A 26,313-nucleotide genomic window follows, 5' to 3' on the forward strand; every position below is an offset into this window, starting at 1 on the left:
TCCCCTCCCTAGCCTTCCCCTCTCCTCCCCTCCCTCTCTTCCCTCCCTTTCCTTCCTTCCTTTTGTGGAAAGGAACTGTGGAAAAAAATATATATATATACATATGTATTCTGCTTGGCTCGACAGCATCTCTATTCAAATTAGTCTCTAGTAGGACTCCTTTTCTAACTCTTTCCATTAGATGGCGGTAGATACCCAGGAAATAATTTCCATAGGGCCGTCGGGAGGCGCTGAGGGGCGCTTTTTGCTTTCACTAGGGTGGTTGGTAGCTCAGCAAACACACACAGAAGGCCCTCTACTGGGGGTGGGGATAGTACACATTTTGGGGGGGGGGGTGAGAGGTGGGGTGGAACGGGGCATGCAGAAGGCTTGCCAGAGACCACTTCTTTAAATCTAGGTTCTCTGTAGGAATCCCGTAACATCTTGCCAGCTAGCGGAAAAAAAAAAATCCCTAGAATATTTCTGAACTATCAAAAGACTTTGATATAAGCTATATAGCTGACTCAGGAAAGCAGCCAGCATGGATTTAGAGATGCTGCAGCATCTGCTGCATACATTCGTTGAGATGAAGAGAGCCTTTCACAGTGGGGAATGGCTGCTGCGACCTGTGGACTGAAAACCCACAGGAGACCTGCAACCCATCCACAAGTATTTATTCTATACTAAGTGTGCCTAGCACCTATCAGAAGCTACACAAGAAATACAAGGGGTGGCAGCCTCCAAATGCTTTAAATAGAGAACATAAACCATGCACACAGAGAAAGAAGTACCCAGCAAGACAGCCCGATAGAGTGACAATTGTGTGGTGAAGACAGTAAGTCCTATAAGCTTTAAGAGAGGTCAGTGCGGTCTGGAATAGCCTAAGGGTTTGGCGCTTTGTGTGAGGAGACAGAGAGGAGAAAGAAGGAAGAACAAGGAGAAAGGGTAAGAGAACTCGGGTGGGGATGTGAGGATAATCTTTGGAGAAGTCTGGGGAGAGAATTTAGAATGCGGGAAAGGAGAAGACCTGGGGGGTGGGAGGGTGCGGCCAAGTCCGGCTCAGTCTGGCTACGGCCTGGGAAATGCTGCCCCAGAGGCCCCTTCCCCCTTTCTTCCCTTAGGCCCTGGGCACTCCGGTTAGAGGGGAGCGCTTCCGGTCAGCTTTTTCGCGGAAGCTGGTTCCCCGCGCACTCTGGCCACGCCTGCGCCCCCGCTGCCTCGGACAGTGCCTGAAAGGACGCGGCGGCCTCGGGCGCCAGGGACCCGGCCGAAAACCGAAACGGCCGCGGAGGGGGCGGGGCGTGGGCGGGGCCCAGGCGTGGGCGGGGCTCTGCTGTCCCCCGCGCCCGCCGCTGCCGCCGCCGCCGCCGCCGCCTCCGCCCGCCGCGCGGACCGAGGGAGCCGGGTCGCCGCAGCCGCCTGCCCGCCCGCGTGCCCGGGCTGCGGTGGGCCAGGATGTCGGGCTTCCTGGAGGAGCTGCTCGGCGAGAAGCTGGTGACGGGTGGCGGCGAAGAGGTGGACGTGCACTCGCTGGGCGCCCGCGGCATCTCGCTGCTCGGGCTCTACTTCGGCTGCAGCCTGAGCGCCCCCTGCGCGCAGCTCAGCGCCAGCCTGGCCGCCTTCTACGGCCGCCTGCGGGGGGACGCGGCGGCCGGGCCGGGGGCCGGGGCCGGGGCCGCTGCGGAGCCCGAGCCGCGGCGCCGCCTAGAGATCGTCTTCGTGTCCTCGGACCAGGACCAGCGGCAGTGGCAGGACTTCGTGCGGGACATGCCGTGGCTGGCGCTCCCCTACAAGGAGAAGCACAGGAAGGTGAGCGGCGCGGGCCTCGTCGGCGCCCCCGGCCCGGGTGCGCAGCCCGCGCTTTATCCGGAGCCCGGCGCTCGCGACCGCCGCCCACCCACCCCTGATGCTCCTCCTGCCCTCTTTCCCCGTCGTGGCTCTCTCTTCCCTTCCTGTCCCTCAGTGTCCCCTTGCTCTCTCTATGCCGGTCCCCGAATCCCAGAACCCCGCCGGGTTACAGCTCCCGGCCGCAGCAACTCCTGCGGTGCCCGTGCCAGGCTCCGCCCGCGGTGGGAAGTTTTGACACTCCTTGGCCTCCCTGTCCCGCGCTCGGGTCCTAAGGAGCCAAGAGCGCTCCGGGCTGCCGGAGGGTCTCGGCGCCTGTCCACATGTCCCACATGTTGGACCCTCGCGTAGGAACTGGCAGAACTCGGGGTCCTGCACTCGGTGCCGCCCCCCACCCAGACGTTCGCCGCCCCTCCCCCTGCCCCCACCCCCACCCCGCCAGAGGTGCAGGGAGGGACCCTTTCCTTTCCTCTCCTCAGCCCCTGGCCTCTCTACGAATACCTTAGTGCGTCGGGGAGGGCACTAGCCCCCTACCCATAATGCTCAAACCAGGAAGTTTCCTTTATTTCCGAGAGAAATCTGCATCCCTGGGGCGGCTGCCTCCCTCCCTCTGTGACCTGGGGACTGAAGACCGAGGCCAGGCCTAGGGACCCTCCACCCCCCCCCCCCCCCCGCCCCGACACACAGCGGGGCTGACGGTGGCTTTGGGCGAGAAAGGAGCTCACCCCTTCCCCCTCCCCTCCCCCTCCCTCTCTCCCCCTTCCCCCCTGGCTGAATTAGTGGACACCCGGGAGCTTTTCATTGTCTAGCTGCCCCTGCTATCCTCCCCAGATGCCTCCCACCCACAGGAATATCCCCGTCCTGCAGCTCTCTCAATTGCCTGGTGGGCCGGTGTTGTCTTGGCATACTTGAAACTGAAGGCTGTACTGACCCCAGAGTTGCAGATTAATTGGAAGGAGGAGGATTTGGGGACATTATACTTTGCAGTCAACTTTTAATTCTCTTGCTTTGCTGCTGAAATTAGTTTGGAGGTAGGGAAATAATTTCTGAGTGTATCTGTTGGATAAAGACTTCTGTTCTAACAAAATAAATTCAGGAGATTTTGTAATGAATGGAAACAAAAAAGTTTTGGAGCGCTCTTGCTTAATTGGTGTGCCTGATGCAAGGCGTGATTCCAGCCCCTTCCCTTTCTTAGGGGAATCTGTTTTCCTAGTGGACAGTGGAAGGGTTGTTCTGGGGCCTTTAGGTTCCTTTGGGGAGGATGGTAACGCATGCCATGTGTTTCTTTAATGTACAGTATAACGTTGAGAATCATGATTTAGATTTAGCAAGAGCAAAAGGCTTATAGTGTGACCCCAGATGTCTAGAGTAAATCTTCTACATCTAAGCAGTATAAGGTACAGACTTGGGATTTAAAGTATGAAATATAGTTTAACAAATACAGTTTGTACATTTAACATTGGAAAAACATGGACTCACTAACCACAGAGGCAAAACTTGGCATTTTAACCACTTTTTAGGTTATTTTGTCTATGTTTGATTCATATGCTTGATAGGGCATGAATATGCATGGCTTGTATATTTTACTTTAAAATATGGCTTTTTTTTTTCTTGGTGGTTGTTTTTATGATCCTTTCAGGGAAAAATAATGTTCAGAAAATGATTTACCAGGAAATATTTTCATTGTTATAGTAATTGTAGACCAAAGTCGATTTAAAATAATGTCTTTATTGGGCAGTACAAATGATTTCTAGGTCTTGAAAACATCCAGTGATAGTAAAATGTTACAGACCCAAGGCCTTTTGTCTTTTTCGCAGTTGGGGAAATTCATTTGCTGGAGAGTAAAAATATGGAGCAAATTGAGATGTTTTGCAAATGCTTAAAGCTCTTTCTGGAAAAAGGAGAGTATTTGATATGACAGAGGTCGTGCCTACTTATCTATGTCCTGGCCAGTCTCTTTGTATGCAAAAGTGTTTGTAATGAATGTAATTAGACCGGACCTGCCATTTCCACCGGGATGAGAGTCTGGATGACACGGGGCAGCCTTTCATCATCATGAAAACACAGTCCAGAATGTTGCACATGCCCAAACAATGGTCAGAGTTTTCTGGCTCTCATCTGATGCTTCACTTGGTTCTCTATAGTCCAGTTTTTGAGGAGGTTGTTTCTGCCCCACGATATTCTTGAGTCAGCAACTCGAGATCTGATCCCAGAAACATTCTTACTTGTGGTGATCCACCAGATAAGAAGAGTCCAGCTGTGTTTCTTATGGAGAACATTCTTGGAAATTACAGAAGTCATTTCCTCACTTTGAAAGGATTGATCTCCCCCCTTGAAACTAAAGAGGTGAACAACAAATTCTTCTTCTGTAATTTTGCATTGTTGTCTCTCTTGTTTAAAATTGGAGTGCTTAGAAGTCTGGGGGTTTTGAAGCAGTCTATGGGCTTGGGATACTGAGTCCATGATTAGAAACAGTGAAAAGGTCAGGGCATCCCCAGTTCAGGGCTCTAGATGGGTGGACATGTAACTGTCCGTCTTGCTTGTGGACTCTGTCCATGTTGTTTGGCCAACTAAAAAAATAACTTCAAAGAAGGGAATTTTGTTTTACATCCAGGGAAACAAAAAGTTCCAGCTTACTTTTTTTTCTTTTACATTTCCATTAACGTTTGTTCTTTGAAACCACTTATACACTTCTTTCCCATTGGGATAACAAAGGATTATGGTTCTAATTAGTTATTGGCTGGCATTTCTCTAAAGAAAATTGAAAAATTATGTTGAGGAAAGAAAATGCTGTGTGGTATTTTTTTTTCTTTTTTTAATTTCCCTTTTATTAGTAAATTCTGGAGATGACCATATATGTTAAGCCTGTAGTTTGTCTTGCTCCTCTCATCTTGACCAATCAAGGTGAGATACCATCAAATAAAAGGATTCCAGCAGCCTTTCTTTTTTCTTTTTTAAAAGAAAATTCCTTATGGATCGTTGTCTTGTTTCTGCTTTTTTTTAGTAGTAGGTACAAAAGTAATTGAAGTTTCAATTTTTTGGCTTCCAGGACACCTACATATTATTTAGCTGTATTGTAATTAGATGATAATAGCAGTTTGAGTAGATTTTTGAGAGCAGTTTTGTCAGGAAACCTGTAATCCTAAAGTTAAGGCAGTTGATTTGTTTTCATAAGTAGTTTTTTTTAATAGACGTTTTTCAGATTTCTGAAGAGAGAATGTGGCGAGTATTTGGAAAGTAGTGATGATGATATGGATTTTTGGGATTTGTTCTAACCCTTCAGATAGCGTAAATTACTCAGTCCTCAAAACCAGAAAGTCGTGTCTCCAGGGTCCACTTTGGCATCATAGAAGTGAGCAGTTGTTCTGGTCTTAAAGCCATAGGACTGAGCTGCGACTGGGCTGGACGCCTGTTGGGAAACCTTTGGTGAGTGTCTGTGCGCTGGCATCAGAGGGTTCAGGACCACTGGGCCTCACCCTGACAGCTCTGCAGGACTCGGACTTGGTTCCAGAACTTCCTCCCCTGATAGGAAGGGTAATAGAAAGTCGGAGCAGGTGAATGGCAGACAGAGGGCTTTGGTTCAGCATCTCTAGTCTACCTGTTCCAGCCAGGTGAAGGGGGTTGTTTGCCCTGGCAGCTTGAAGGGCTCAGAACAAATCAGAGACTTGGCCTGTAATTCACCTGAATTCCTTCAGCCCTTTGGTACTAACCTGGAAAGCGTTGTGCCATCCTATGGTTCCATCTCTCCAGCTCTTCCTCCCTCAAATCCCCAAACCTTAGCTACCACAGAGAACAATTTGTATGACACCAGTAGATCACTGTGTCTTTTCTTCTTAAGTGTTCACTTCCGAGGTGGTAAGAAATGGCAAAAGGTGCCATCCTAAAGGAACCTAGACCAGCTAGAACTGACACCCTTCTTGAGATAAATTAATTCTGTACTTGGTGATCGTTTTGTCATTTCCAGGATTTGGATTGGTCTAATAAGAAACAACAGTCCCATGAAAGTACTAAGAGCAGTTTTCCTTGAGAGGCTTTCCATTATTGCAATGTATACTTTGCATTATTGCAATGAGTTTTGTTTTATTTGGTATATGGGCCTGGAACTGAAGCAGTGCATTATTATTTTTTTTAAGTTGTAACAAACACCCCCTCCAGATGCAGTATATAATCTTTACTTAATCACATGACATCAAGAAATGGTTAGTGTAGGGTAGTGCTCTATTTCTTCACCTGGGTCAGTTCTCTTTCCCCACGTGCTGCTCCACAATGCAATGTAACCAAACAATGCATTCATCTATAATAGAAGGTTTAAACAATACCTGTCCAATAACTGCTCACGCTTTTCTGTGCTATTGGGAAAGAAAAACACAAGAAAGCAATAAGCCCAAACCGTTTGCAAGCCAGCTGGTGTCTGTCCTTCTAGGTCATTTTTCGTGGCATTTCTGCTGGGACCTGTCCCTCACCTACCACATCAGTTTGGTCATCTGTGCTGGAGTGGAAAGAAAAACGAAACACAAATTTGGGCCACAAGTAGATGCTGGTAGATTTTTAGATCAGGTTGGAGATGTCACTGTATGCACAGGAAGCAGGCCAAGGAGTTGTCTGAGGGAGGTAATGCCTGTAGGCAGACCAAACTGTCCGATCCACTCTTGAGGAAGAGCCGCCTATGGTATGCACAGAAGAGCTAGGGGACCTCGAGGAAGGTGTTGGCTCTGACGGTGGAGGAGACAGTCTTCCCGGTGGTGTCGATGGGGCCTTGGCTGTCTGAGCTGGACTCTGAGTCACTGCTCCCAGTGTATTTTTAAGTATCATTTTTCTTTGCATAATGAAGCAGCCTGGCATCGTGGCTAAAACTATGGATCCGTTTGGTTCCGACGCTTATTAACTCTGTTATCTTGAGCATCTTACTCCACGTCTGTAGCACAGGTTCATCATCAGTAAATGGCGATGATGACAGCACCTGCCTTATAGGATTGTTGTAAAGGTTGCATGAGACACACTGGCAGAGGATAGAACAGTGCCTAACATATAGTAAGTGCTCACTAAATGCTAGCTATTATTATTTAAAAATGACTTATTATTAATAAATTACTATGCAATTGTATTTCATATCACAGCTTGAGCTTTTGGAATATTTCACATTATAAAACTGCAAAACAGTTATGAGTTATATTTTTTAAACTTTTCAAACAAATTATTTTTTTTAAAAACTTCTCATTTTGAAATAATTTCAAATTTACAGGATAGTTGCAAAATAATACAAAAGCAATATAGAGAACTCCAATATACCTTCTACCCAAATACCCAGATTTACCACCTTTTGGCACATTTGCTATATCCTTCAATCTATCTATCTGTCTATCTATCTTGGTCTAGTTTATAAACATTAGGGAGTAGATTACATACATTGTGCTCCATGAACATTTAATACTTATGGGTATATTTTCGAAGAACATGAATATTCACTTATGTAATACCTTTAAGTTATCAAATTCAAGAAATTAACATTGCTATAAAGCATACAGTCCAAATTCCATTTTTTCCCAATTGTCCCAATAATGTCTTATGAGGCATTGTCTCTTCTACTCCAAGATCATCTATTGAATTTAGTTGTCATTGTCTCTTGAAATTATTTTTATAAGCATACAAAGGAATGTGGTGAATGAGTTGAAAGGGTTGCCCTAAAAGAGATTATTACCTGGGGAGAAAGAATGAAATAAAAGCAAATCAATACAGGTGGTGCACAGGTAGTTCAGTGCTGGAATGCTCCCCTTCCGTGTAGGAGACCTGGGTTCGATTCCCGGACCATGCACCACCACCCCACCCTCTCCTCCCCCCCAAAAAAAGAAACAACAAAAAAGCAAATGAATATAAAATAACTGTGTTCCTTCAAGTTCTGAGATGTTACGGATGTTTACGGAGCTGTGTATTATGACCGCCAGGGAGATGTGAGTCTACTCATCAGCAAAGTCTAGGTGCAATGAAGAGTAACAACTTCGACAAAATCAGACACCCTTCTTTTTTTTTTTTTGTTTTGAACTTTAAAGATCAGATTTATTTGGAGAAAACAAAAACCCACAACCCAAAGGATAGGGCTTTTACATGTCAAGACATCTCCCAGGTATGAAGTCTACAGATTACAAATACTTTTCATAGAAGATATTTTTGTACAAATTGTACATGTAATCAGAAGCTGGACCTAAATCAATCCCTGTTTATGTTTTAATGGGGGAGGAGAGTAGGGTAATGGAAAAGAACAGTTTTGAATACAACAGTTTGGAAGAAGGGTAGACACAAAGAGGGAAAACCTACCTGTTCATCATCTACAGCAAATAGTTTTAAAAAAAACCACCAAAAACCTTTCACTCTGGGGTATCTTTCTCTAAAGGCCCACTTCCTAGCTACTAGCCAATCCATGCCAATAATTTAAAATTCATTTGGAATACCCTTAATGTCTACTGGGTAAGTGGGTAGCATTTTTGGGTAGCAGTTTTGCCCGCTGCTACAGCACATGCGAACCAATACTGTGCATGGCTGGACAGGGTCTAACCTAGGACTGATGTGAGAAAGGCTTGCAAACAAGAGACCAAGGCAGACACCCTTCTTGAGAGAGATGAATTCTGTCCTTGGTGAGCATTTTGTGGCTTGCCAAAGCTATTAAGCTTGCCTTCCTCTGAACCTGGGTAGCTAGATCTGAGCAGCGAAGAGAATGTAGGATTGCTGCTCTTTTGCGTGGGAAAAATGGATGGTACCGGTCCTGGGGGCAGGAGAAACCCCATCCCCCAACACGGAGCCACCTCTCCTTGGGCTCTGGAATGCTGCAGAACAGGTGTATTCAGACCTGAAGCCAGTGCAGTGTGAGACTGGGACTAACTGTCCACAACTCTTGCTAATTGATTTGTCTTCTGATAGCGGTTCTGAGCCAGCACGCAGAGGAAAGCAGAAGTTTTTCTAAATATTTTTATTGACAAAACAACATACAAACACATTCTTTTTTTTAATCTACTAAATTTATTTCAAGATTTGTTCCCCCTATTATTTATTTATTTTTAATCCATATGTTTTACTCATCTGTCCATAAGGTAGATAAAAGGAGCACCAGACACAAGGTTTTCACAATCACACAGTCACATTGTGAAAGCTGTATCATTATACAATCATCTTCAAGGAACATGGCTACTGGAACACAGCTCTGCATTTTCAGGCAGTTCCCTCCAGCCTCTCTGTTACGCCTTAACTAAAAAGGTGATATCTATATAGTGCGTAAGAATAACCTCCAGGATAACCTCTGAACTCGGTTTGGAATCTCTCAGCCATCGACACTTTATTTTGTCTCATTTCACTCTTCCCCCTTTCAGTCAAGAAGATTTTATCAATCCCTTGGTGCTGAGTCTCAGCTCATTCTAGGATTTCTGTCCCACGTTGCCAGGGAGGTCCACACCCCTGAGAGTCATGTCCCACGTAGAGAGGGGGAGGGCAGTGAGTTTGCTTGCCATGTTGGCTGAGGGAGAGAGAGAGAGAGAGAGGCCACATCTGAGCAACAAAAGAGGTTCTCTGGAGGTGACTCTCAGGCCTGATTTTAAGTAGGCTTAGCCTATCCTTTGTGGGGATAAGTTTCATAGAAATATACCCTGAGGTTGAGGGCTCGGCCTATTGATTTGGGCGTTCCTACTGCTTGCGAGAATACCAAACATTCTCTTTCCTAAATGGGGAAGTTGAATTTTCCCCCTTCTCGCCATTCCTGCAAGGGGACTTTACAAATACTTCTTTATTCACCGTTTAAATCACTCTGGGATTTATCAGGGCATCACACTAACCTGGATTAACCTATAAAATCTCATGCCCTATTCAAGGTTCCATGTACTTAATGGTGTTCAATTAAACTGTCCATATAAATTAAAATAGGAAATGCATAGTCAAAATATAAATTTTGTACCAAATAAACATTTCTCACTTTAATCTCACACAGAAGTTGAACTTTTAAGATTTGAATGACCATCTATTTTCAGCACCCTGCAATATTGACATTCCTTTGTTCTTCCTCATGCAAAAACATTTTTAATTTGTACATTTAGTCACTGTCATTGTACACTCTAGGCATTCCTAGATTATACCGTCTCAGTCTTTATCTTCTATCTTTCCTTTTGGTTTCATTTGTGCCCCCAGCCCTCCTCCCTCTATCATTCTCACATTCAACTTCATTCAGTGTGCTTACATTATTGTGCTACACTTGGGTAGTACTGTGCTATCCAGTTCTAAATTTGTACAGTCCTGTTGCACAATCAAGCAGAGGGTTTTGAGATTAGGGTCATTGGTTTAATTCTACCTCTGCTTTTCCTCCTACTTTCTTCATTGCTCTTGCTTTTGGTAGGAGGCCTTGTTTTAATATCTGTACCAATCTGAGAAAGAAGCTTTGTGTTTTACACAGCAAGGGGAAAATAAGTCACTCGATTCTTTTTTTGTTCCTCCTTAATAAGGGTTGGGGCTCCAGCCGGTTCCGTTCTGAACTGGACCGGACTATTAACCCTATGATTTTGCTTCTGGGGTTGGTGGGCAGTTCTACAGCTTCGAACACTGGAGTGGACGGTGGTGCGGCCAGTAGATTCGGCAGGGGATGTATTTTCTTTGCTTACATTCTGAATGCCCAACGGTGCCACGCATTAACCACCGGGGTTCTTAGTTTTCTGTATTTCATTAATTTCCCATTATGCTTGTTTAAAGGCACTCGAAGAAATGCTGGGTGTTTAGAATCGTCTTGCTAAACCTTACTTTCCTGAAACTCTTCCATGCTGTGGTTGTATATCTTACTATTATTCTAAAAGTAAATTAGGGGTTCTTGAATTCCAGGAGTCTTCCTGATTCTCCCCCACCCGTACCCTTTGAGCACCTAGTCTGTCGGTTTGACCTTCTTGATAGCTTTCAATTCCATCCCTTTCTCCCCATTCCTTCATCACTGCTTACATTCAGGTTTTGTCCCTGCTTCTAATCCTGACCCCTGCAGTGGTTCTCTTGACCAGAGCTTCTCAGACTATCTTGTAGTCAAGGACCAGCTTTATTTTTGTTTTTAATAATAAACTTTATTTTTAGAGCAGTGTTTTTGTTTACCGAAAAATTGCACAGAAAGTACAGAGTTCCCATAAACTCCCCCTCCCCATCCCACACATAGTTTCCCCCATTATTATTTTGCATTAAGTGGTACAACTTGTTACAGTTTCTGTAGCAATACACTTTTGGTAACTAAAGTCCATGCTTTACATGAGAAATCGTTCTCTGTTTGTACAGTTCTGCGGGTTTTGACAAATTTGTAATGTCATGTATCCGCAAATAGGGCATCATTTAGAAAAGTTCCACTGCCCTAAAAATACCCTGTACTTTGTTTTTTATTTTTATTTAGTTATTTATTTTTATTTCCAGTCAGTCACACATGGATATATGACCCTGTTACACAAGACTTTTATGCAGCTTGAGCCGCACATGACTCACTCTGTGAGTTCACAATGCACAAATTGGACTATTTTCTGTCCAAGAGGATGAATCCACTGACCCTAAGCTTGAATATTGCTGTGATGTGAACTGCTCCAAAAATTTCTAAATACTATGTATTAGTTTGTTTAGCTGCCAGAATGCAATATACCAGAAATGGAATGGCTTTTTAAAAAGGGGATTTAATAAGTTACAAGTTTACAATTCTAAGGTTGAGAAAATGTCCAAACTAAGGCACCAACAAGTGGTTACCTTCAGTCGAGAAAGGGTGATGCCATCTGGAACACCTCTTTCAGCTGGGAAGGTACATGGCTGGCATCTTCTGGTCCCTTGCTTCTGGGTTCCTATGCTTTCAGCCTCTGTTCCTGTGGGGGTTCTTCACTTGCATCTGGGAGCCTTCATGTAGCTCCTCTGGGACACAGCTCTGGGTTCTGACCCGCTTAGTATCTCATGGGAAGGCACATGGTGACGTCTGATGGGCCCTGGGTCTCATGTTGGCTCTGAAGCAACTGTTTTCCGAGTGTCTGTATCTGCTCTGAGGTTTCTTCAAAATGTTTCCCCTTCTAAAGGACTTCAATAAATTAATAAAGACCCACCTTGAGTGGGTGGAGTCACACCTCCATCTAAGCAAAAGGCCATGCCCACAATTGGGCACACCACCTCTCCATGGAGATCATCTAATCAAATGTTTATGCCCTACAATATTGAATCAGGATTAAAAGAAACAGCTGTCCCCATTAGATTGGATCAGCATTAAAACATGGCTTTCCTGGGGTACATAATATTTTCAGATCGGCACAATGGACCTTTTTATAGAACAGTAACAAATGCCTTGTGGGCAGGCACTGGTCCTCAGCGCCTGCCTTGGGCAGCTCTGCTCTAGACTCCAGAATGGAATGACAGGTTCAAAAATACTACTCTGGGCATGGCGTTCTGCTGCTTATAAGTTCTTAAGTAGTTCATCATAGCCTTTGAGTCAAGTTCAAACTCAGGAGCATGGTTCCTGACTAACTCCAGTCTAATCTCTTACCGGTAGGCCTACTGGACACTACTCCACTGGATTTGCATTTCCAAATTTTACAATATCTTCTTTCTTTCTCACCTGTCTGAATTTGGAACATCTAAACTCAGCCTTGGTGCCCATGCTCGAGGAAACTTGCTCTGTCTCTTTTCTAGGTGGGATGTTTCCGTGAGCTTGCACAGGTCCTGTGATTACCTCTTCTTACTTTTTTGTTGAATTTTTAAAAAAATCTCTCCAGTTAGACTGCAAGTTCCATAAGGACAGGAACCAACCAAGGGGAGAAGGAGGTGATCAGGGTTGAGGGGCCAAGGATTAGATAATCTGATCACAGAAAATAGGCGTATGACTTGAAAGCATAGTAGATTTTGCATCATGTGAGTTCTAATGTGTACTTTCTCCCATTACAGTAGCTTGACTTTAACATTTAATAATATTAGAGTTGGGCCTTAACTGAACTGAATAATTGTATGCTTCTATGCAGTGTGTGGGTGTTTTTGTTTGTTTATGTTTTAATGAGTGCTTTAAAGAACACTTAAATGAGCAAATTGATATCCTAGCTGGGAGAGCCCCAGCAGCTTCTTGTGGCAAATTGCTTGCACTGTAATTCTGTACTAAAAACAGGAAAAGGGTCGACTCTCCTATTTTTGAAATGTCAAAAATCTTAGTCTTTTTTTTTTTTTAAAAGAGCCTTTTCATGCTTTTATATGTCATATTTTGTATTTCTCTAGCATCTTTCTTCTAAGGAACTAAAATGCATGCATATTACTTTTCCCAGCAACTAGTCATCAATAGATATTAAGCTCTTTATCTTTTCAAAATATGTTAGAGTTGGAGAATTGAAGCAAAGAGAACCGATTATTAGATCAGGATCCTGGTGTTAGATGAAAGAGCTGAGCTGAACTCTCTTAAATTCAGCACGGTCCGTTCTGTCAGGAGGTTGTATCTTACAAATGTTCACATAAAAAATTCTCCATGGCAGAGGCGAAAGCTGAAAGTTTTCTTTACAACAAATAGATTTTGGTATGGATTCACTCTAGATATGCACAGAATACTTTGAAATAAGAAAGGGGTAGTTTAAAACTGCTTACAACATGTGATATTGCTTGGAAAACAGGAGAGCCCAAACTTCCTTTTCTGTTGCTTTCTTTCTCTGGTAGTTTCTAAGGGCCTTTTAATGATTTGGGCTTTTTTTAGTTCTGCCAGTGAAGTGCCCCCAAGTCCCCCTTCATCCTATGCAAAGCCTGCAGGCTGCTTTAATGCTTTTGTTCAAATACGAAATTGAACTTCAGGTATCCTGCCGAGATCCTAAGACTAAATCAGGTCCTCCCTTTTATGAGGGTTTCAGAAACTGCTGCTCTAACTTCCAGTGAATCTCAAACATGTGCTTTCTGCTTTATGACAAGTAAGAAGTATAGTAATTGAAAGTTGCTTGAGTGCTGTTATTCTGGAGTGAAACTCTGTAATGGAAACTTTAGTTCTGTGGCATCTGTGATTAAAAGCAAACACAAATTTTATGCTGCTTGCTGGTCATAACTCTTGGACCAGATATACAGTGTGTTTTTGTGCGAATTACACATCAGAAAATCCTTTTAAAAAAAAACAAACATTAAGGCTTAAAGTTCAGAATTCCTTTCTGTCACAGTTTTGGGGAGAACACTTCGATATAGATACCAATTACAGGTAAATTCAAGAAACATTTCTACAGTTAATGATGCTTTTATCTTAGATCATTGTTGAATAGTCCTAAAACAGGGTGTGGTGAGTTTTGCCGTTCCAAGGATAGAGTTTCCCTTCGTTTTCTTAGGAGAGTTTTGTCCAGATGAGTTGGTTTTACAGTTTTTTATTTGCCCTTTTTGCTTAATAACCTTAGGATACAAATCTGAGTGGATTTAGTCTATTTAAAATCAGAAGACATTGTCTTTTTTTCCCTTTAAATGTGATCAGGTCAGGACAGTTTTCTTTTGATTGTGGCGGCTCACAGCACAGCCGCCTCATCTGGTACTCATTTTTCAGGGTTTGATGTGAAATATAAAGATTGGATAGAACAGCGTGCAGTAGAGAAAAATCACAATGTGACCTCTGAGCTCTGAATGGCTTTGAATGTAGCTGTGAGTGCAGCATTTTTCAGCTTTAGGGATGTGTTTGACTGCAACCTAAAAAATCGTTTATATCTAAGGACTTTTAAAAATACTCCATTATTTTAAATGGAACATTTATTTTAAATGAAACGTTTAAAATATATTGCGTGATTGGTAAGTGTATGGACGCTCTGGGTTGGAATACCGGTTCTGTTACCTCCTAGAGGGTAAATTATTTAACTTCTAAGTCTCTGGTTTCCTGGTCAGTAAAAGGGAGATAAATAATTGTACCTTTATTGGGTTGTTGTTAAGGATTAAATGAGTTAATATTTGAAAAGTGCTTATAACAGCGCCTGGCTTATAGTAAGTGCCATTTAAATGTTTCCCCAGGCCCTTGGGTATTTCATTCCACATTCTATGGTTCTTCAGATCATAGGAGAGGGAAATTCTCTGCTTTTTGTCTTCCTTGTACCATCCCACCCCTACCCCAGTAGCCTGTCTAGGACTCTGGTTTCTCTTCAGTTCCCTGCTAGGACAGCAATACTTACTATCGGCTGTTGATTTCATGACATACCTGTATATTTGACTATAGGTAAAATTCTGGACCATCTCTAATAGGTAGCTCAGTTTTACTGAATGGATCCTTTTTTCTCTGTTGTGCCAGGATCGGGGAAGAGAAAGAGGTCTGTGCTTATCTTCCATGCTTCCCCTTTGGTTTGCTTGTTTATTTTTAGCATTTTATTATGGAAAACTTCAAATATCACGCAGGTAGGGAGAATAGTAAAGCGAACCCAATAGCCAGATACCACAGTTGTCAACCCAGGGACACTTTTGTTCACTTACACCCCCGCCCAGTTGCCCTCCCCCCACTGGGTTATTCTCAAACCAGTCCCAGAGGGCACATCATTTTCTTCATGGACACCTCTCTAAGTATCTCTTACAGGTAAGGATTCTTTAAAAAAATCATAACTGCAATATCATTTTCATACCTAAACAAATCGAGTAATTCCTCAATATCGGTAAATATCCATTTTGCGTTTAATTTCCTAATTGCCTCATGTATATGTGTGTGTGTGTGTGTATATATATATATATTTTGTGGTTGGTTTCTTTGGTTCCAAATAAGGTCTGTGTGTTTCATTTGGTAGCTGTGTCTCTTTAAGTCTCTCTTTTTTTTTTTCCTATTTTATATTTTTATCGAGAAATATTCACACACACATGGTCCAATCGTATTATACAAGCAGTGGCTCACAATATCATCACATAGTTGTGTATTCGTCGCAGTGATCATTTTTAGGACATTTGCATCACTCCAGAAAAAGAAATGATAAAAAAGAACTCATGCATCCCATACCCCTGACCCCTCCCTCTCATTGGCCTACAGTATTTCAGTATACCTAATTTTTACCCCTTACCTCTCATATTTATTTATTTTTTATCCATACTTTTTACTCATCTGTCCATACCCTGGATAAAAGGAGTCAGACGCAAGGTTTTCACAATCACATAGTCACACTGTAAAAGTTATATCATTATACAATCGTCTTCAAGAATCAAGGCTACTGGAACACAGCTCAACAGTTTCAGGTGCTTCCCTCCACCCACTCCAATACACCATAAACTGAAAAGGGATATCTATATACTGCATAAGAATAACCTCCAGGAAAATCTCTCAATTCTGTTTGAAATCTCTCAGCCACTGAGACTTTATTTCTCTCTAGCCCTTTTTGGTCAAGAAGGCTTTCTCAGTCCCGTGATGGCGGGTCCTGGCTCATCCCAGGGAGTCATGTTGCACATTGCCAGGGAGGTTTATACCCTGGAAGCCATGTCCCACATTGCCAGGGAGATTTGTACCCCTGGGAGTGTAAGGGGGAGGGCAGTAAGTTCACCTGCCAAGTTGGTCTTTAAGTCTCTTAATCTAGTGTTTCCTTGCCTGTTTTTCCTTACAATTTATATTTTGTTCCCTTCCATTTGAACTTTTTAGGCACGGACAGCTCAAAAGTTGTCCTCAGAACAGGCCACCTTCCTCTGCCTCTCTGTGCTGCTTGTCTCTGTGTGTGCCCTGACTGCAGCAGTTGTTGCTCATGCCAGCAGGAAGGCCACCTGCTGCTCTGGGTTTGTTTCCTGTCCTTTCAGAACCCCAGCAGAAGGAGGTCAGCTTGGGTCACATGCCCATCTTGGAACCGGTCACCATGGCCAGGATGTGTAATACTCACATTGCCCAAGCCTGAGTCACGTCCACACCTGTGTAGCTAGAGAGTGGGGTCAAGGGCAAGGTGAACCAAGAGTGGGGAATGGGAGACTCAGCAAGGAAAGGGGAGTATGTTAACAGAGAGGGGACCTGGATGCTGAGCAAGCAGAACTACAGGCGCTCACTAGAATCATCTAGGCTTACCCCAGCAAGTCATCCAGTCCTATTTGGAAGCATTTTTAGTGACCACAGCACACGACGTCCGAGGAAGTCCATTCTGATTTCGGCCATCTCCTCTCGGGTGGCTGGCCTGGTCTTCAAAGAACTACAAGGAACTCTTCTTTCTCCTAGGTGAAAAATTCCCTTGGTCCTTTGACCATTTCTTCTGTGATGTGGATTCAATTGTTCTCACCATCCTGGCCAATCATTTCTGAGCCCTCTCCAAGTTTGTCTGGGACTCCTCAGATAGAACACACACTTCTGCTGCAGTCTGCCCCAAGCACAGGATAAGCTTATCTTCTCTTTTGTTCTAGATACTATCTAGACTATGTTATCACAGTTTAAGATTGCATTACCTTTTCACATCACCCTGTGTTGACTCACACACCTACTGGCACCCAAAACTCCAGTCTTTTTCACCAGTTTTATACCCAAACAAATGAAGATATAACAAAATCTTCTTTCCCATCATTTTAAAGAATCAGTGTCTTTAGATTTGATCAGTCTTTGCAGTCTGTTGAAAACTTTTTGTATGCCGCTGTGGTCATCCATAATCATTGTAGTCCTAGCTTTGAATTATGTGAACCTTGCATATCTTTATTTGGACAGTTGATAAAAATGTTGTCTAGATTAAATCTGGGGAAGGAGTCTCAGGGTTCACCAGTAGACACCATCCTCCAGGCTAATAGTTGTCCATAGTCAGTTGTTAAGCCAACTTCAAGTCCAGCTAATTTCAAATCTGCCTGCTTATCCTGTTTATCATAGGAGACGTTAACAGATATCTTGCTGTAACTGAGATATTTACTGCTTCCTTCCCAAGCAAGAAAAGAGAGTCTGCAGTGACTTGTGTTTGTTCCTGATTAATCACTTCTAAGCATGTGTTTATTAACAACTGTAATAAGCGGTAAGAATCTGGTTAAGAGTGGATGTCAAATTTATGAACTTTGTTTGCAGACCCTCCCCCTTTTTGCCCTTTTGAAGATCTACACTCTTCCCATTTGTTGGAATCACTGACTGTGGTTAGATGATCTTTATGGGCACATTTTCTCTCTCTTGAATATAATTCGTTCCTTAAAGGCAGAGAGTCGCTGTGTCTGTCACGCTGGGCGTGCGAAGCATGGGTGCCTTTGGTTTCCTGCAGAGGACCCTGCAGGAAAAGCTGTGACCAGACACACCCTGATCTGCAGTGTGCGGGTGAGAGCCCCTGTTTGTCCAGGAGGCCAGATCCTGTCCTCTCTGAGGACACTGTGGTCATGGTGAGTGACTGCCTTGTCCCCTCCCAATGCCCGCCTCCCCCCACCGACTCATTCGGGCGATAATAGAGCCTGAGGGAGTCTTTTCCTTAATGCCATTTCCTCCATTACCCACAGGACGAGAATTGGGCTGGCTAATTAAGTGTGGCATTTTGTTTCAAAATCAGTCATAGACAATAACTAGCTGTGCTGTAGCCCATTTATTTTTGTGTAGATAGATCTGTTTTTCTTCATATTTGACTTTTTAGGATAAATCAGTTCAACTTTTATTTTGAAAATTTTATCTTAATTTATAATGAATATACCCAAGTATGTCTGCCCATTTAAGACAGGACATGAATCTGTTAGACGTTTTGCTGCTTGACACATAAAAATTCTGACATTTCGAGTATTAGGCACAAGGATAACTTGGAATTAACTTCCTTAAAACACTTTTCCTTGTAGAGTGGGGTGGCGGAATCACTTGCCTAAATTTGTAGACGGTCCCTGGCTTCAATGCTCAGATACATTGCTTTAAGCTTTTATAAATGTTAAGAGCAAAATACTACTTAATACCACTTGAACATATTCTCTTTCATTTGGATTTGTGGAAAGTATTAATTTGCAGAGACTATGGTGGCATACTCTGGTTTCGAAGCGCTTTTTGAAGCACAGCCTTCTTGCGAAGTCTCAGTTAATGACTTTTTTTTTTTTCCTGAGATCATCTGGGTCCATTTTGCAGTTGATATTGCCACAGAGTCGATTGTTTCCAGGCGAATATAGATTCCTTGAACAAAACATGGCATGCCTGCTTACCCCTCTGTGAGGAGAGAGGGAGTTGTTTGTGTGCAGGGGTGAATGTACTGCACGAATCACGGTTTCACTGTGATTTTAATGTAAACTGCTCTTTACATTAAAAAGCCATTTATTTATATTCCTATGCTCAGCATATATTTACTACACTATTTGTTTCCACTTATTAACTTTTTCCATTTACAAGAGAAAGTCAGCAGTTCATTTTTTTAAATTAAAAAATAATCCTCTTTCCAAAGATAACCAATTAATAATTCTTGTATATTCTTCCAGCTAAAGAATATGTGTATGCTGCATATATAACTGTATATGCTTAAATAGTTTTTACACAACTGGATTTATAGTTTTAAATTAACTTCTGTTTTCTGAAAGGGTCCTGCCTCCCCATGTTAAAAAAAATGTCTAGATAAATGGGTGGGCAATGGTGGCGCAGTGGCAGAGTTCTCGCCTGCCATGCCAAAGACCCAGTTTCGATTCCTGGTGCCTGCCCATGCAAAAAAATAAAAAATAAAAAGCAAAAGGAAAACAAAGGGGTAGGCAGGGAAAAATAAGTCTCACTTTTACTTCTGACTGTAGTTGGTTTCAGCTACAACCATTATTAGTTCCTTCTGTGCATCTCCGAAGGTATATGTACAAGCTTGTGTGTGTGTGCGCGTGTGCACACGCCCCTGGTACTTGTATACACATACACTTCTTTTTTTAAACAGGTCTTGCTTATACTCTTGACTGCCATAACGTGCTGATTTTTTCTGTCTGAGGTAGATAAAGGCTAGAAATGTCATCGCATAGCCTTACAATAATGTTGTATGATGTCTGCCTTGATAATCAGCCCAGCGCAGATAGAGACAAGGAAAAGAATCTCCCAAACCACCACTCTCCTTCTAAGAAAAATGGTTCACTCTAACATGCTCGCCACATCTGGTGGACTAAGGAGACCTTTGAAAGCAGTTTTCCCTGTCTTCAGAGAGGCCCCCCCATAGGACTGACATAAAGCAATGAGAAGACAGGGTCTGTGGAATTCCTGCTGCTGTGCCCTGCCATTTGGATAAATTAAGAGGTTCATTCTCTGAAGCTGTCAGTCTTCCCTTCCAAGAGCGTTTGGATTTATAAAGGGACAAAAGATTTCCCCATGCTGGTGCACTTGTATTATGTGGGACTTTTTTGTGGCAACTAGTATTAGGCAACTTGTATTTAATACAGGTTTTTATTAAATAGAGTGTGCTGCACTTTTAGAAAACCCACCACCTCCAAAATCCAAAGTTACAAAACAGATAAATTAAGGCACTCTTATTTTCATTGTAGAATGATCTTCATTTTGTTAGGCCATGTACTGAATTGTTTTAAATTGTGAGCCCCTAAGAGATGTTCAAAACGTGATTCCTTTCACTTAGAAGAACTCCCCGACAACTTCTTAAGAATATATCTCTTCCTTTGAGAAAAATGCACAGATAGTACATCAAAAGTCTTCCTGCCCGTTATCACACACCACCCTTCCCTTTTCACTTCAGAGTTCCTTTTTCTTTTCTGAATGAAGCAGGTAAGGGAACTTCTTGTATAAATCACTGGGTTCATGTAGGCAAGTCTTTTACAAAAATTCAAATGGTTGCATGGGAATGTTAATTAAATAATAAATAGATGATAGAAATCATGAAAGGCAAACTTTGCAAAGATCCAGTGAACTTTAAAAGGGGACTTGATTTAAGGATGAAAAGAGAATTAGTGCCAATTTAGAAGTAAGGGTATTTTCTGAATCTTTAGTCATAAATATAGATTAAATGTATAAAGCTTACCTATCCTGTCCAAATAGGTCAGAACAAAACTATATGGATGAGGTTTTCATGAAGGTGCTTTTTATAGTTGTATAAAATAGTGAGGCGTTGGAAATGCCCTAAATGTCCAACAATCAAGGAATGATTAAGTAGATTACAGTACTGTACTCAGAACCATGTTGAGCAGCTGTTAAAAATGGAGTTAACGGTCTTTGCTGGAGCATAGAGCTTCACTTAAGATATTGTATTAAAAAACATGAGATTGGGTGGTGTGACAGTGGCTCAGTGGCAGAATTCTCATCTGCCATGCCAGAGACCCGGGTTCAATTCCTGGTGCCTGCCCATGCAAAAAAAAAAAGCAACAAAAAAAGTGAGATCCCAAATTATATGTATACACTGCATTAAACAGGTGTATAAAAAGCAAGATTGGAAGTAAATGCCCTTAAATAGCTTATTGTCGTTAGGGTGCTGGTATCTCTGGGTAGTGGGTCTCTGATGGCCAAATGTTCTGGATGTAATCACTTTTGAAATGAAAATATAAATATATGTGAAGAAAATAATGTGGTTTTTGCCTGAAAGAGCTTGCCTCTAGTTTTTGGATGCTTTATTTTAGTCCCCACCCCCCCACCCCCATTTGGGCTAGTTAGCAGTTTGGTAGCATTTTCGGAGGATGGCTAGCCTTGTGCATCACTGTCTTATCAGTCAATCAAAGGAACACTGAGGGAAAGCATTGGCCTGCAGCCTCCTACTCTAGGAAAGCTTTTGGAAAGAATAACTTGAAAGTGACCTTTTAAAATGAGGGGGAGGGTAGTCCGGTGGATTAAGAAAGAAAGATACTCCAGATATAAATAACCATGTGGGAAGGAAGGGGAAAGCTGAGAAGGAGAAAGTTCATTTGATCTAGCTGGAGAGAGTAAGTATGGGAAGGAGAGACGATGCATGTTTGAAAACTGGTGAGTGATGGAGACTCCCAAGGCTCACTGTGAACATTTTTACCTTTTATAAGGAAAACAAGAGCTGCTTTGGCAGATGGTCTGGAAAATACATTTTAGGTATTCCCGGTGTGGGGTATGAGTTTGTGCATGGCATGGAGGTTCTGGGAAGCAGACTGCAGGGTTCTGTTTGCAAGGTGATAGTGGCCTCTTTGGGGGGTTTGGGCTTGCAATGAGAAAGGAGGTCTGGATTCCAGACATGCCACAGAGTAAGAAACAGATGCTTTTGCACCAAAGAGGCCAAATCAAACCAAAGAACCTTATCTTGGGCCAGGCTGCAAGAAATGCATTTTCTGTATGCTTCCTTGGATCATTGCTTCTGTTGGTTAAAGAAAAGGAACTTCCTATAGGAATTTCGCAGTACTAAAAAATGCCTGTCATTGACTTCTCCCTGAGTATGTGTTCATATTACAGAAATCAAGTTCATAATAATTCATTTGTAATGAAAAAAACAATAAAAGTATATAGTTTGTAATAAAAAACTCAGTCTCATGTTGGCTGAGCACCTCGTTTGTCTCAGCAGTGTTAAGATGCCGAGAAATAAGTAAGTCCCTGCTCTCAGAGGCATTTATAATTTAACTGGAGTGTTGTGGCATGAAATATATATATATATAAATAAGTACATTTAGAGTCTTGATAGGACGATGCCTGGTGTATTGGTTCTAAAAGGGCTGGGGTTGCCAGAGGGGAACTGTGAGCGATGAATGAATGGTCTGACCCGGTTCAGATTCATCTCTCTTGCTTTCCAGCTTTGTGAGCCCTTTCCGAACCTTAGTTTCTCCAGTTGTACAAGGGGAAGGGTGGTAGTACTTCTCTTGTAGGGTTGCTGTGGAGGTTTGACATGATGAATAATATAAAAAGCCCGTAGCGCAGTGTTTGGCACACAGTAGTTGGTCAGGAGATGGTGACTTTTCTGTTCTTTCAGACCAGGAAGTTCTTTGAGGGCAGGGATTATGTGCTCTTTAACACACGTTCGACCCATCTCAGGTGCTCAGTGAGTATTTATTGAGAAAAGGAATGAACGAATGGCTTGGACTGAGATTTGAAGGGTTGGCAGGATTCAGGTGGAAAGAGGGTTGGAATTCCAAGAATCGAGTTTGAGTCCCACAGGGCCCTTAGGCTTAGTTGAACAGGCATAGACTCTTCAATATATTTGTGCCATAATCATTAAAAAAAAAAACCCATACCCTTATTACCATTGTATTGATTGGGCAATGAGGTCATTAAACTGGAAGGACATTGAGGATTAGGTAGCTTCCCTTTACTGACAGGGGAACTGAGGCCCAGAGAAGAGGCAGCCACAGGGCTGACCAGCCTCTAGCTTCCAGGTCTCCTTTTCGTTGGGTCAGTGGTACTCCTTGACATTCTTCTTGGTAGCTCTTTAAAAAGTTCAGTGTTTAGTCCAACCAGTGTCTGTAAGATTTTGCAGAATTTTGCTCACAGAAAAGAGAGAAGCATCCTGAAAGAGAGAAATGTTGAAGCCCCATTTTCTCCCTAATAAACTTATATCTCCTGACTTTTAGAAAGCAGCCCCATTTTCCAGGTCCCAGGAGCCTGTCCCTGATAGCAGGGCAATTTTCCTGGAGAGGGGCTGGGGTCAGGTCCGGACGCTGGTCAGACCTCCTATATGGAAAGCCTCACGTAGCTGCAACTCAGTTGCTGAAAAAACAAACATGTTACCTTCCTGAACAACAGCGCGGAGCACTTAAGAAGGGGATCTTGCTTGAAGGGGATTACCGGGGCTGAAATACGTGAAATGCAAAGAAAGGAATTTAAAAAGAGCCAGGTGCTTCAATTTGTGCGTATAGGCTGATGAGACTCAGAAGTGTTAAAGAGAAATTCCATTCGGATGACTTGGCAGCTGCAGTAGTTTTTCCCGTTGGGCAGCGGGGAAGGGAGAGGAGGCCTGTTATCCCTGGACCTGTCCAGGCAGTTAGCACTTCCTGTGTTGAGGGATCGTTGTGGCCGGAACACTTGGCACTCAGCCCCGGGTCCTGGGATCACGGGAATTTGCCCCACTGCTTTGAGGAGGTCATTCCAACCTGAGCAAGAGAAGAGAAGCCAGATTATGAGAAAAGCAAAGTCGGTACAGGGCAGGGCTGGGACTTGAGGGTTTGGAGAGTGCAGGCTCTGGGTCAGACTTGCTATTTTACTAGACGATTTAAATGCTTTGGAACTTATAAGTGGGGACCATTTCTAAGGCGAGTTCTTAATTAATGAATCATCTTGGTGTGCTTTAAAGTACTTCCTGGAACCCAGCACAGATCTCCCTGGAGCTGTGATTTTGCAGTCTGCTATACAGAGAGGGGATGTGGGGCTAAACCATAGGGCCTGGTGACTGGCTGGAGGCCAGACCATCCCAGTCTGCTCGGGATTTCTGACCTCTGGTCCCTTCAGAGTGCTTACCAGGGGAGTGTTATATATACCATATATCTCTGGGCTGATAAGTATAACTCATTAAAGTTGGAGCTCAGTGTGGGTTGGTGTGGTAGTTAGATTCAGTTGTCAACTTGGCCAGGTGAAGGTGCCTAGTTGTATTGTTGTGGACATGAACCAATGGCATATGAACCTCATGTGTTGCTGATTACATCTGCACTTGGCTAGGAGGCGTGCCTACTGCAATGAATGACGTTTGACTTAATTGGCTGGTGCTTAAATGAGAGAGGTCAACATAGTACAGCCCAAGCAGCTCAGCATACCTCATCTCAGCACTCAGCAGCTCAGCCCAGGCCTTTGGAGCTGCAGAAAGGAATCACCCTAGGGAAAGTTGTTGGAACCCAGAGGCCTGGAGAGAAGGCCAGCAGAGATCGCCCTGTGCCTTCCCACATCAGAAAGAACCTCAGTTGAAAGTTAGCTGCCTTTCCTCTGAAGAACTAACAAAATAAATCCCCTTTTATTAAAAGCCAATCTGTCTCTGGTGTGTTGCATTCCAGCAGCTAGCAAACTAGAACAGTTGGTAAGCTTGCACCTGGCTAGAGAGTCCCAACGGGTTACAATTGGGTGGGATGAAATGATTAAAACATGGATCCCTTTATTAACCCAGGGATAGGGAGGGTGATGTGTGCTGGATCCGGGGTAATGCGTCCTACTTATTTGTAGGTGTGTGTGTGTGTCTGTCACATCATTCATTTGGACTACAGGTAGCTGTTCAGACATTTCCTGAGCTAGAAGCATGTCGCATACCATCTTCACTAATAATTGCTTCTGTTTATTGAGCTCTTATTGGGTGTCAGGGACTGTGTTAAGTGCTTTCCATGTATTATTTCATTGGATCGTCAAAACCATCCATGAAGTGGGTATTTTTTTTTCATTGTAAATGCATTTTTTTCTTTCTCTTTATTAGAGAAGGTGTGGATTTAAAGGACAATCACGTGTAAAATACAGAGTTCCCTTATACCACCCTATCATTAACACCTTGCATTGGTGTGGAACATTTGTTACAATTGATGAAAGCACATTTTTATAATTGTACTATTAACTATAGCCCATGGTTTAACTTCGGGTTCACTGGTAAATGCAATTTTGGTGCCAGTTCTTTCTAGGTAAAATTATCTGGAAAGTGGGTCAAAGTGAACAGGGCTTTCAGCTCTGTCATCTGATGGCCAGTGAATGTGATACATTCTTGGGTTCTCCTCCATTCACTATTTGAGGAGAGGGGGAAGACTTGGTTGGCTCCTGCCACCTGCATCTGGAAGTCTGCAATCCCTCACCTCTCCTCTCCAGCCAGGCCTGAGTCCGAAGGCCCGGGTCCCAGACACCACCTCTGGTGCTCGGGCTGCCGTTTCTGTTTGGCTAGTCAGGAGTCTCTCTGTAGGCATGCAGTGTTCCTCACGTGTTCTCCTCCACTGAATTGATAAAAGCTTTCTGAGGTGGGTACTTATTATTGTCCTCATTTATACATGAGGACACTAATCCTTGGAGAGGTTAAGTAATTTGCTCAAGGTGTCATCAGTGGGTGGGTCATGGAATCACCAACTGAGATAGAAAAAAATGGGAGGGGGTTGATTCATGGGGTTGTTGAGGGGAAGTAAACACAGGTGGGGACAGACAGCTGTCAGTCCTTTGACTAAAGTTCTGTGGAGAGGTCGGTTCCCACCAGGGACATCTGGAGTCATCATTGCATAGACACTGTTTGCTGATGGGCGAGAGTCCCAGAGACCCTCTGCGAGGAAAGGGAAGGGGGAGGAGAGTCCTGGGGAGCAGCAGCATGTAGCAGGGTGAGTGGGGTGGGAGGAGACAGGAGCCTGGGAACGACAACAAAGGAATGGAAAGGGGGTGCGAGTGGTGGTCACAGAGCCCAAGGGAGGAAAGTACTTCTGAGAAAGCAATGGAATAGAACAGGAAATATAAGAAAGATTTGAGAACTATCACTTGGGTGTATCAGTTTGGGGAGTGCTAGACATTGTCATTGGTTAATGATAAGATTTAACATTCTGCAGCATTTACTGTAGACAGGGAACAACACTGCAATCTTCACACAGCAGCACCCATGGGGTATCTATAGTTATTATCCCCATTCAACAGATGAGGAAACCGAGGCCTAGAGCAGTGAAGTAAGTACCCTACCCAACGTCATGAAGCAAATGGCATCTCTGGGGCACCAACCCTGATCTGTCTGACTCCGGCCCCCACGGTTTGACCTAAATATTTCTGCAGTCCCCAGCTTCCCACTGTCCTTTCCGTCTCAGTCG

At 43.4% G+C, this 26,313-nt stretch overlaps 1 protein-coding gene across 1 annotated transcript in view; it reads left to right on the top strand.

The window, feature by feature from the left end:
* The first annotated feature begins 1,358 nt into the window (after window positions 1-1,358).
* The window catches only part of NXN (nucleoredoxin), a 180,131-nt gene continuing 155,176 nt past the window's right edge, over window positions 1,359-26,313 (top strand). The window contains exon 1 of the mRNA XM_077165442.1: window positions 1,359-1,788. Within this exon, the coding sequence (XP_077021557.1) occupies window positions 1,435-1,788 (354 nt within the window). The 5' untranslated portion in view covers window positions 1,359-1,434. The remainder of the gene's footprint in view (window positions 1,789-26,313) is intronic.

Source organism: Tamandua tetradactyla, chromosome 6, assembly GCF_023851605.1.
Source record: "Tamandua tetradactyla isolate mTamTet1 chromosome 6, mTamTet1.pri, whole genome shotgun sequence".
Classification (NCBI taxonomy): Eukaryota; Metazoa; Chordata; class Mammalia; order Pilosa; family Myrmecophagidae; genus Tamandua; species Tamandua tetradactyla.